The sequence below is a fragment of the Trachurus japonicus genome, chromosome 6 (genome assembly GCF_045865225.1).
Source record: "Trachurus japonicus isolate A0001 chromosome 6, Traja_1.0".
NCBI lineage: Eukaryota > Metazoa > Chordata > Actinopteri > Carangiformes > Carangidae > Trachurus > Trachurus japonicus.
This window is the reverse complement of record NC_140912.1, coordinates 13,475,934-13,487,910: the sequence shown is the minus strand read 5'-3', so window position 1 is coordinate 13,487,910 and position 11,977 is coordinate 13,475,934. Positions and strand designations below refer to the sequence as shown.

The 11,977-nt window shown below is 41.8% G+C and overlaps 1 protein-coding gene and 2 non-coding genes across 3 annotated transcripts; 1 reads left to right on the top strand and 2 right to left on the bottom strand.

The window, feature by feature from the left end:
* The first annotated feature begins 1,224 nt into the window (after positions 1 to 1,224).
* map2k1 (mitogen-activated protein kinase kinase 1) lies at positions 1,225 to 11,974 on the top strand. The gene is made up of 11 exons (XM_085779025.1): positions 1,225 to 1,518; positions 7,144 to 7,354; positions 7,797 to 7,943; positions 8,163 to 8,240; positions 8,399 to 8,450; positions 9,214 to 9,338; positions 9,822 to 10,026; positions 11,013 to 11,077; positions 11,196 to 11,254; positions 11,387 to 11,432; positions 11,508 to 11,974. The coding sequence occupies exons 1-11, from the start codon at positions 1,436 to 1,438 to the stop codon at positions 11,619 to 11,621; spliced, it is 1,185 nt and encodes a 394-aa protein (XP_085635151.1). The 5' UTR covers positions 1,225 to 1,435; the 3' UTR covers positions 11,622 to 11,974.
* LOC146985781 (small nucleolar RNA SNORD18) lies at positions 10,151 to 10,217 on the bottom strand. Its single transcript, XR_015036118.1, has one exon. It is a non-coding gene; the product is annotated as a small nucleolar RNA SNORD18 (small nucleolar RNA).
* Positions 10,428 to 10,498, bottom strand: LOC146985780 (small nucleolar RNA SNORD18). Its single transcript, XR_015036116.1, has one exon. It is a non-coding gene; the product is annotated as a small nucleolar RNA SNORD18 (small nucleolar RNA).
* Positions 11,975 to 11,977: the final 3 nt, after the last annotated feature.

Here is an 11,977-nt window from a genome sequence, read left to right as displayed (position 1 = left end):
ATGGGAAAGTGGCCACTAACACTGAAGAAGCCCCACTGAATCATGTCACCATGTGTAAGCTACACAAAGAGCAAACAAAACACAACCCAGCAACAAACAACGGGGTCATTCCTATGTTCCCACAGCCTGATGTTCCCACATTTCTAACTTTTGTTGTCACTGAAAATTAGGCCCTATGTTCCCACAGCCCTTTGGTCCCACCACCATTGGTTGGGTTTAGGCAATGAAGAAAAGAGTTGGTTAAGTTTAGTAAAAAGACCCAGTAGAGGCTAGACAGGCCAGATAGATAGAGCCCAGATAGGTATAGAGAGTCCAGTGGGAACACAGGGCCTAATTTTGAGAAAAATCTTAGAACTGTGGGAACATAGGCATGGACCCACAACAACCATTAGCCAGCTAGCCATAGCGAGCTAACATCTGCAACAAATGTGTGGCAAGTTAGCAAACTTAACCATGTTTGTACGACCACCGACCACAATAGTTGGTGAAAACAGACATGTAACATTATGTTGCCACAGGAAAAGGTAGTAGTAGAGTGGGCTTAAAGAAGTACAAGAAGTAGTAGTAGTAGTAGAAGAAGCAGGTTTAAGTAAAGCATTAAAAAGTTTGAGTAGGCCTAGCCTACCTTTAGCTGCTCTTGGGTTCTCCATCTCCAAAGACAAACTTGGACCCATGGTCAGACTGGGAAAGAAATTTAGCCTGGGATGTAGTGGCTGTAACTTTAAAGAAAAAAAAGGGGGTGGGGGGGTATTTTGTCCGTCCAGGCGTCCACATGTCAGCCAGTTGTAGAGCCAGTCACCTCCACGGCCCCCTGTCTGTCCCCTGTCTTCTGGCCGCTCCGCCGCTGTCACCTGCACCCATAGACTGTAAAAAGAGGCCTGCACCACGCTGCCTGTTACCATGTGAACCGTCTACAAGTGTTTTGTGGAAATCCATGGACCAAAGGTTTTCACTCATAGGCTCAGGGCCATTACTCTTTACGCAGAGTATAGGAGCCTAATTAGCAGCAACATTATTGTTGTCAGGACTGGGTGAAATGTCTCACATTTAATCAATGAACTCCTGGTGAAAGGAGACTCCTCCTCTGACAGGTCCTTCAGCCCAGTCCCGCTCCCACAGGTTTGTTTGTGTGAATGGGACCAGGCCTTGTTGTAATACCACCCGTGGCCAGCAGAGGACGTCGCTGCCATGCTGTCCCGGCGGCCTGAGTGTAAACATTTCTGTGACGTTTCATTTCCCGGATCATTCACGTCCACCCATTAATAAGAAGGATATCAGTCCATCTGTCCCTGCAGCTCATGACAGCGCTGCTCGGTGTCTTACTCTGTCAGTCCCCGTCTCACCTTGTCTGCGTTTGATACCTTACTGAGCTCTCTTTCTTCTTCTCAACGTTTCCATCGTTACCGCCGTAGTTTGTGTGTTTTGTGTGTGTACCATGCAGAAGAGAAGGAAGCCAGAGCCGATCCAACTCAACCCGATCCCAGATGGGAACACAATCAACGGCACCGGGGCCACAGAGTGAGTGACAGCGTCCGTATACCGCTGGTATTCAGACTGGTGCATGTGGTGTATTGATTACAGGTTTCTCGTCTATCATATGATGGATGTTCAGTGTGCTGTAAAGGCCAATGACAACTACCAAATGCCACACAGATGACCGAAAGGTGCCTGTGTAGTGGGCTATGTGTCAACTTCTGTCCTGGGTCTCATGAGACTCTGCACCAGGTGTGTGTGTGTGTGTGCATGTGAGTGATTGAATACAATTTTCTAAGCTGTATCAATATTGTTTTCTATTTGTTGGATAGATGATGATCTAGCCTAAGTTTCCAAGGGAAATCAGGATTAGAGAAAGAATGATTCCTTCCACTAATGATGTAGCCTATCAGTCGATAATTGTTCATTTTATCAATGAATTAAAAACTACAGAATATCTGAAAATAGTGGGAAAGGTAGGCTACCTGAGGTGATTGATTCTGTCAGTTAACTAATCAATAATCAACCAGCTATCTGCTTCATCTCTGTCAGCATTAACTAGCAGCCAAAAACCCAAATGTAAAATGATATGAATGAAAAAGAGAAAAACAGCAAATCCTCATATTTTATAGGTATAACTTTTGGGCATTTTTGCTTCATAATTGACTCTCATAAATGCTTTTTTTTTCTAATACAGTATTTCCCTTCATCTTAATGATCTAAATATCATTGTCTCTAATGTGAAGCTCTCAGGTCATATCTTCATGGTGTCACTGAGTAGGAGGCCGCTCCATCACTGTTGTAACAGCACACTGTGATTAGTCACAGACCAACCTTTGCAGGGAGGTAGCGTGTAGAATAATATTTCTGTGTTGGAAGAAGTTTTGCTCGGGCCACCACCGTTTGATAAAACACAGTAATGGGGACATTAAACTGTTGTGACACCGTGCTCTAGATCTCAGTTCACAGAGAAAAGCCCAGTCAGTCCAACAACAAGCTGGATCAGATGAGATGAGAATTACATAACATGTCATCCCTGTGATGGCAGCTTTTCTGATGCGTTGTTGAGGCAGAACATTTCTGTCATTGTTCGATCGTGCATCTGAAGGCCTTTTGTGTGTTTGGCAGTACACTGTGTAAAAAGCAAAAAAAGAGGGAGAGAGAGAGACTGATATCAACCCCAGCCTTTAATTCAAATACATTTAATAATTTCTTTTCTTGAATGAAGGCTTATGAAATGCAACAATTTAAGAGAAGAAAGGCAGCACATTTTACATCTCATTTCACATCTAAGAGGCCGGAAGCATAAAATGTTTAACATTTTTTGCTTGAAACGTTACTTGCCAAATTATTTTTCGAGGCATTAACTACTCAATGAATCAACTAATTGGTGTAATCTGCAAATCTTATGTCAAACAATATTTTTAAAAAACTAAAAAACTAAACATCTGAACTATACCATACATTTGTAACATTTCATTTTGAATCAGAAAATGAATTTTTTTAAGAATCTGAACACCTGATGTGTTTAAGTTGGAGGTTAAAGATGCTACTCATGTTGAACAGAGGAATTTTGTGTTGGCTTTGTTTAGCGGAAGTTGACAATGACATAATGTTTGGCGAGCGGCGAGCACATTCCTGCTGCTGCTGCTGTTGGGCAGGCTGGAACGGGCTGAGGAGCAGCATGTCAGGATGAAGCAACAATCAGGAAGAGCTTGATTTGGCAGCCTCTGCTGTGGAGGAATCCCTCTTGCTACCACAGTGTGTGTGTGTGTGTGTGTGTGTGTGTGTGTGTGTGTGTGTGTGTGTGCGTGTGTGTGTGTGTGTGTGTGTGTGTGTGTGTGTGTGTGTGTGTGTGTGTGTGTTCCATTTCCAATAAAACTGCTGTGTTGTGCACCGTGACATTCAGACTGACATTCTGCTGACAGAAAAGCCCGGTGTTACTCTCAGTCATCTTTGCCATAAAAAGCCAGTGTCATGTGTGTCTCAGCGGTCTGAGGCACACAATTGCCCCTTATATGCCATAGACATAGGCTATAATTAAATCCTTCCATCTGCAATCTGCACACGGAAAATAGAAAAGGAGCAAAATTTTGTTATGTTGCACAGAAATTACAGCATTTCAAGTAAAAGGTTACTTATGTCCTAAAAATGCACCAGTTGTATGTTAGATGCCAAGGTGCCAGAGATCTTTCATATTTTCTAGGCTCACAGTCTGAATCTACTGTGGAAACGCTGATATGGGGGATGAACATCCGTTTACCTCAGACACTGAACTGGCATATCTGTAACTTTGTCCAGTTTATTTATATCAGTGAGGGTAAAGCCAAAATATCCAAAACATGTCTATGTATAATGCAATACTGTTTAATAGCAATACCATTCAACAGCCCCATTTCAACATGGTGGGATGCCACAACCTCCCCAAGTAGGATTTATTGAGTGAATTTGCTGACAATATACGTAGTAAATAATAATGACAGTAAGTCATTGGGCTTTGAAATGCATTATAATTCCAGTGTTTTTTGCAACTCCAGTGTAATGTTATTTAACTTACAAATTATTATGTAAATGATATAAATGTCTCCTGCGATCTAAATCTCCAAAAGTGCACATTGTCAAGGTCAAGGACATTTATTTTTACATTTATGTTTCTTTATTGACTTCTTTACTTTAATGGACAAGAGTGGAGGGTCAATAATTTGTTGAGATTAGATGGGCTTTGGAAAACATTTACACATAAATGAATAGTGCGACTGAATTTAAAGAACCAGGCCACTTTGCTTCACATAATGTAGCCGATTTTGGAAAGAGGAGAAACCCAAACTGTCCCAGTCTAAGATTCAAAATGTTATAGTTTCTTTTACAACTGAACTGGACAGAGATATCCACCATTTCAAAAAAGCATAGCGTTATGTATAAAGGCACTAGATAGCAATGATTTTATAAGATGTTTGGTCTCATAAAACATTATCATTAATAGAAAACCTACCAGTTGTTATGAACAGAGGGGAGAAACAGCTCATGTTTCAAAACACAGAAATTGTATGGAGCAGCAAGCAAGAGCTAGGATGCTCATACTAGCAGCATGAATGCTGCTTATTGGATGTAGATGAGCTTAATGCAATCGATGAGCCTTTTACTGAAACCAGCACCTTCCACTCTGGAGAGAAGGAATTGCAGGTCCAGCCCGTCAAATGCTTTCTCTGTGTAAAATGGCTGGCAGCCATGGGAAAACTGCACTGAGTGGCCCACACAATGCCAGCCAAGCATGTAATATTATCAGAGGAGATCTAAGAACAAACAGAAACAACCTGTTCTGAATAGACCTGTTCAAGCGATTTGCTACTAGAAGACTCTCTGGGGACAAGATCCTGCTATCACATACACATCCAGATTCCAGAATTAAAGAATTAAGTAGTTTGCCACTGTTTCCTTTGTATACGGTGTAGGGGTTTTGTTGATTATACATTCATTAGGTGAATACAGTTATAACTGTAGGAATAATGTTTTGCTAGAGTTCCTCTGTACACCTCTATATTTTAGTGTGTGAAAATGAAGATAACGATTAAGCCACTGAGCAACCACAGTTTATGGCACTGACTTCTCAGTGGTTACGTATGAGATGCTGTTCTATACTTGATGAATGCTGGGTGGCTAAAGCATCAGTCTTCATCACATTGTTGTGTTTCCTCGCTGAACGAAAAAATGAATTATGTATAAAAAAAATTCTTTGGATTCCTCATAAATGATACTCATCACTAAATGAAGCACCAGATTTGTAATATTCCTGATTTTTGCACTGAATCCATCATTTATCTCACAGTCCAGTATCACCTCACCTGTAGGTAAGAACAGTATAGGCCTAAGAACCGCAGCCTCTCAAGTTGATCTGGTTCAAAATATTTTGGATTTAATCAGTTATAATGCTGAAATATACCATTTTGCGGCCACAATAATAATTACTTACAGTGTAAGAGCTTATCACAAATTTGATTCTAATATGCAACTTATGTAACAGTGATGCATCTTCCCCCAGCAAGCTGTAGAAATATTTCAGCTCGTGCATTCAAGTTTGACTGGTTGTCCTTGGACATTGTGTGGATGGAGGCACAAAAGGCCAGCGTCGTGCTCACTTCTTCTTGCTCTTAGTGGGTGGAGGGAGGGGGTGCTGCTGCTGCAGTGTGCAGAAACCGTAGTCACTCCCGCATATTGTGTGTGGATGGTCTTTCAGGCTGTTCCTCTTCTCAGTATCTCCAGCCTCCTCCACCTCCAGCTCTTGTCGACAAAACACCCCCGCCACCCACAGCCAACCCAAACTCAGCACCGCGTCTCCATGGATATGCAGGCCTGTTGTCAAAAATAAAACCACTTAACCCTCTCTTTGCTGCGAGGTGCTGCAGCAGAGAGAGGAGAGAACGCCATCCTGCTCGGTTTGCTCACCACTGAGTTGTGATTAAGTAGGAAAAAAACATGATGAATACTGTTTTATTATCACCAGATAAGTGCATTATAATATGATGCAAATATGGAAGAGCACTCGAGAATAGAGAAAATGATTACGCCTCAGCAGCTGAGGATGGATGACCTTCAGTACATGAGCAGATGTGAAATGTTCATAATCTGAAATCAACAATCATCCAAAATCACGTTAGGTGAATTGATCATTTGTACCGTTAAAGTGTTTTCAATGTGATGCTCATTTGTGCCTCTTCTAATGAACATAAATCTCTACTTTTTCTTCATAGCAAGAAAAATGCACACAGACCTGCTGCTGTCTGAGCATCGAATGAGTCGATATGAGCTCATGACTTCTTCACATTACATGATCTTCCTCTAAAGTCTCTGATAAAAGCTCAGCCTGACTTTGTGTTGCAGTGCATACGGCTTTTTGATACAGAGGTGTGGGAGGAGAGGGAGAGTTCAAGGAGCAGCAGGTGAGCCTTCCACAATCAAATAGTATAGGAAGTGCATCACCATGACAACAGCGCCAGGGGAGCAGCGTCAGTGCTCAGAGGAAGTTCGAGCTTCCTCACATTGGGATCTGGGAAGGAATGCTGAAACACTCCCTATACAACTCCGTCTCTGTGTCTTCCTGCTGGCTCTTTGGTCCATGGCCATTGTTTCCGGTGGCACGTGCAGCAGCAGCACAGTATAGCTGTCACACACCGAGCTCTGTCTTTCCTCTGAGGATTCAATAATCTAACAGGTGCTGTGGTTCTGGCTGCACCAAGGATTACCTCATGTCTCCTGAGGGGACAGCAGCCCTTCCACTAGAGAACATCTGCAAACGCTCTGTTAGAATGAACTCAAGAGCCTTTATTTTGCCAAGAATACATTAAAAATGCATCGAACGCAACTGGACTTGGTTATTTGTCTAGGAAGATGTTTCACCTCTCATCCAAGCTTCATCAGTTCATGTTCGCATCTGACCAGGCTGAGACTGGTGCGACTGATGCAAACATGAACTGATGAAGCCTCTTGGATGAGAGGTGAAACGTCTTCCTAGACAAATAACCAAGTCCAGTTGTGTTCGATATAAATTTCCTTGAGATAAATATGACCCGGACAAATGAGAATATTCACAGGATTAAAAATGCACAAATTATCATTATCAAGCTCATTTTTTGAATCCAAATGTTTTTTTTCTGCATCCTACTCTTTGGTTAGGACAAACTTGGAGGCACTGCAGAAGAAACTGGAGGAGCTTGAGCTGGATGAGCAGCAACGGAAACGCCTGGAGGCCTTTCTGACACAGAAGCAGAAGGTGGGAGAGCTGAAGGACGATGATTTCGAGAAGATCTGTGAGCTGGGCGCAGGCAATGGAGGCGTTGTCTTCAAGGTCTCCCACCGACCCTCGGGTCTGATTATGGCGAGGAAGGTAAGCGAAGGCCGCGAGGGCTTTAGTGAAGATACTGTGGAGAAAAACAAACATTTTTTGCTTTCTGAAAGGCACTCAATCCAAGTTGTATCTAGTAGAGATGTGTACACTGGTATTACATAACTGTGAATAGATTTTTTTCCCCCTGAGTTTTCTTTACCAGTGTGTCAGACAGACATTGATTTTTACTGGCATCATCACTCAGAGAGTGTAGAGAGATTTTGTACTTTTCCTTGCACAATATGGAATACAGGTTACTGGGACAAGTCTGTCCAGAGAATATGTTGAGCTTCAAAATGTAACCAAAACATGCAGTTTTAATTATTCTTTCTCCCTAACATGTGGGTATTGTGTTTGATTTGTGTGTGCCCTCAGACATCCAAAAAGGAATGTGCTACCCAGGATGTGTGTGAAATAAAACCTAGTTTCCCCTGTGTTCCAGCTGATTCACCTGGAGATCAAACCAGCCATCAGGAACCAGATCATCAGGGAGCTGCAGGTGCTACACGAGTGTAACTCGCCCTACATTGTTGGCTTCTATGGAGCTTTCTACAGCGATGGAGAAATCAGCATCTGCATGGAGCACATGGTACAGCTGCTTTAGTGCTGCCTTACAGATTGTACTCGAGGCACCCAGCATTAGTTTCAATAATGTAATGTATTCAATGTAAAAATAAACACAACAGGCTTTCAAAGAAACTAACTTTGTTTCGATTTGTTTAATGTCACGCTTTCTATTTTGAATTACAAAGAGTCACCTCAGTAGATGCTCATCCACATTTTTTTCTTCCCTCCCTGCTGTCTGCAGGACGGTGGCTCCCTGGACCAGTCGTTGAAGAAAGCAGGCAAGATCCCAGAGCAGATCCTTGGCAAAGTCAGCATCGCTGTGGGTAGCTCCAACAGCCCTCCCACTACCTGGCTCTCATATGACAGCTATTATTGTTGTTTATATAAATATATATCTCTACATTATTAACTGGTGCATGTGTACTTTTATGTAATATTTGTCTTTGCTATGCTTATGTGCATTATTTGTCTTTTCAGGTCATTAAAGGGCTCTCCTACCTGAGGGAGAAACACAAGATCATGCACAGAGGTCAGTCACTATTCACTAAAATACGGTTTGGCTGCCTTTACAACAACACCAAAAAAAAAAATCCTTTGGTATGCCATACTTGAAGGGGAGGTTCATAGTTTTTTGTTTTTACAAGTCTTTCTTAAAACAATAGTGTGCACACTGAAAGAGATTATAACAATGAGCACTGTTGGAGTTATGATTTCTCCTCTTTACACTTACCATCAAAATATTATTTTGTCGTGTGTTTTCATTGTTGCAGATGGGAAAAACAAATCCCAGTTTATAATGCATAACATATTTATTCGAGATTTATCTGAAACTAATATGACGCTTTGGCAGGCTGCGTTAGTGAAGTGGATATCTTCCAGAGTTACAGCCTTTTTATTACAGGGACAACAACAAAAAACTGTATTAAACACTAAAAAGGCTGCAAATTTGGAAGCTTGTCGAAGTCAGACTGATGATGCACAAGGAGCAATGACTAAGATTTTGTCTGCCATCACCTTTTAATACTATAAGCAGGAAAAATTATAACAATGCTCATTCAAGCACCTGACTGAAGTTGGAATAGCTGTGAACACTGTTTGCTCTAAATAGCTCAAGGCTTTAAGTATTCAGCTTGGCGTTACAGTAACTCCCTGTTCAAATGTACAGACTACATGTTGTTGCACTGTTTTATGGAGATGAATAATGTGAAGAAATGTGTCAACAGACTACATGCTGCTCTACCCTGAACACATTGCCCACTGTGTCTCCTAAATATTGCATGCCCCTCTCTCAGATGTCAAGCCTTCCAACATCCTTGTGAATTCCCGCGGTGAGATCAAGCTGTGTGACTTTGGTGTGAGCGGACAGCTCATCGACTCCATGGCCAACTCCTTTGTGGGCACACGCTCCTACATGTCTGTGAGTTAAAATGGATTCGCTCCTTTTCCCCTGCTCGTATCGCCATTTTAAAAATAAACAAATCAGCTGGGACTTTTTATATTGTCTTAAAGTCAAGCGGTGGCCTGCATCTTCGTTTTTCACTATGATGAAATAAGCCAACATATAGCCAATCTGTGCAATCTATGTAGCTCATACTGTTGATATGTCATCTAAAGCATTAGTATTAACACAATGATTAGTGATGTAACTGTTTTATGTATTTTTTTTTTTTAAATACATCCAAGAATTACCTGATTGAAACTGATTAATCAAACTCAGGCTTAAACAGTAACATACTTGACTGACAGATATGGGAAACAGCACTCTCAATTATCCAGTGTGTATGAACGAACATAATTGGGCAACATTTATCATATTGCATGCATCTGCATGTCACTCATCACATATTTCAGTTTTACACTTTTACTTATTGTATTAATTGTATAATTGTGTGTTGTGCAGCCAGAACGTTTGCAGGGCACCCATTACTCTGTTCAGTCGGACATCTGGAGTATGGGTCTGTCCCTGGTTGAAATGGCCATTGGACGTTTCCCTATCCCACCGCCTGACGCTAAAGAACTGGAACAGATTTTTGGTCTCCCGGTGGAAGGGGAAGGGGCGTCCGGCGAGTCCTCCCCAAAGCCACGGCCTCCTGGACGACCAGGCTGTAAGTCTGAGAGGATTCTTCTTCAGTACTCTGCGGTTGATCTTCTTGCTGTAATGACAATATAATCCAGTTTTAACAATTTGAACTGCTAAAAACAGAAATACTTGTAAGTTATGCTTTCGTGTTGCTCAGGACTTCCATATAATCAGGATTCAGAAACACGGACCTGAAGTGGAACATCATCATAGCTGACCTAACAAAACAAACTTCATCAACTTAAAATGAGCAGTGCTTACTTAGGTGCACGAAGAGATTTCTGGATCTCCTCACTCTTGAGAATCCTGCTCAGGTCTGTGTTGGTCATCTTGTGCATTGGCAGGCTGAAATAAAAAGACATGAAGCATGTAGTTAATATACAGTTATAATGACATAACCGGAAACTGAGCCGTCCTGTGATGTTTAGACTCAGAACTTCGATAAATATCACATAGATTCAAAAACACGGACCTGAAGTGGAAGCTCATCACTGCAATATCATCAGTACCGGTGTCACTTGTGCAACAGAGTGGGTGCTTCTTAAATACTCACTTGTAGTCGACCTTCAGGGAGGCAGATTTACGCCAGGTGCCGTACAGCTCATCCAGCTTGCGGAAAGCGCTCTCGGTCCAGATGCAGAAGCGTCCAACATGACCACCAGGGGCGAGCCTCAGGAGGTTCAGTTTGTTCACATTCTGCAGAGTGATGCCTGCATCAAACAGCAAAAGCAATCAAATGATTACACAACTTCACAATATGCAATGTCAAAAGACTTTCACTGTCCACATCACATTTTCATCCTGTAAGTCTCATTGCTGCTGCATATCAAGTACACATGATGTTGATTTTACAATGTAAAGAATCTTAATATGATAAAAACTTGACACCTCACCTGTAATACTTCTTGAAGGCTTTAGTGATGCAGCATCTTGTTGCAGCAGATGGTCCTCATCTTACACTTACCCTTAGTCAAGCAATGACTGAATTATATTTGTCTCTTCTTCCAATAGCATACGGACCTGACAGTAGACCACCAATGGCTATATTTGAGCTGCTTGATTATATAGTAAATGAGGTGAGTGTGCTTGCTGCATTACCCCATACTCTTGTGTTGTGGTGTCAATCGTTCTAATGCTTTCGCCTGTGCCTTGATCATGTGAGATTTGATTTTTTACTGTCCATCTGACTTTCAGCCTCCACCAAAGCTTCCTGGGATATTTAGCTCTGAATTTCAAGACTTTGTGAATAAATGGTATGTAGAGGAAATGTTTGAAATATTTACTAGCAATAACACCAGTGGAACATCTGTATACGATCAGACTTTATGCCACCTAGTGGTGTAAAAAATGCATTACATTCTGTAAGTGTTGGCTTTCCTTTGCAGTTTGATTAAAAACCCTGCAGACAGGGCAGACCTGAAACAGTTGATGGTGAGTGTGCATACTTAAGTGTTCTCCTCTACTGGTAATTCGTTGGGCGGCTCACACCGGTTTCTATTCCCCCAGGTGCATCCCTTTATCAAAGAGTCGGAGGCGGAGCAGGTCGACTTTGCCGGCTGGTTGTGCAGCACCATTGGACTCAATCAGCCTGGGACGCCCACCCATGGCAACGCGATGTGAGATCTGAGCCATCAAACGCCATATTTCAAGGTCCTCTGTTGACTGGATTTGTATTATGGGCAAAAATTTATGTTTATACCAAGTACTCAAGATGTTGTGCAATCAATAGTTATATATTTAGTGAACAATCCGACATGCCAAGTGAAATTAACTCAAGCAAACAATTATTTGGGCTAAATCGCAGGCCTGCCAGAAAAGCCATCTTTTTCTAATGATCTAATTTAATCATGATAAATGCTGCTCAGCCTGTGTGCTTGACACTCCTTTTTACCCTCATGTCCTTTCAGCACCACCAGATTGAATCTTTGTTATCTAATGTGCAATAGTCTTGTGAATTAAAATTTTCAATGACATGT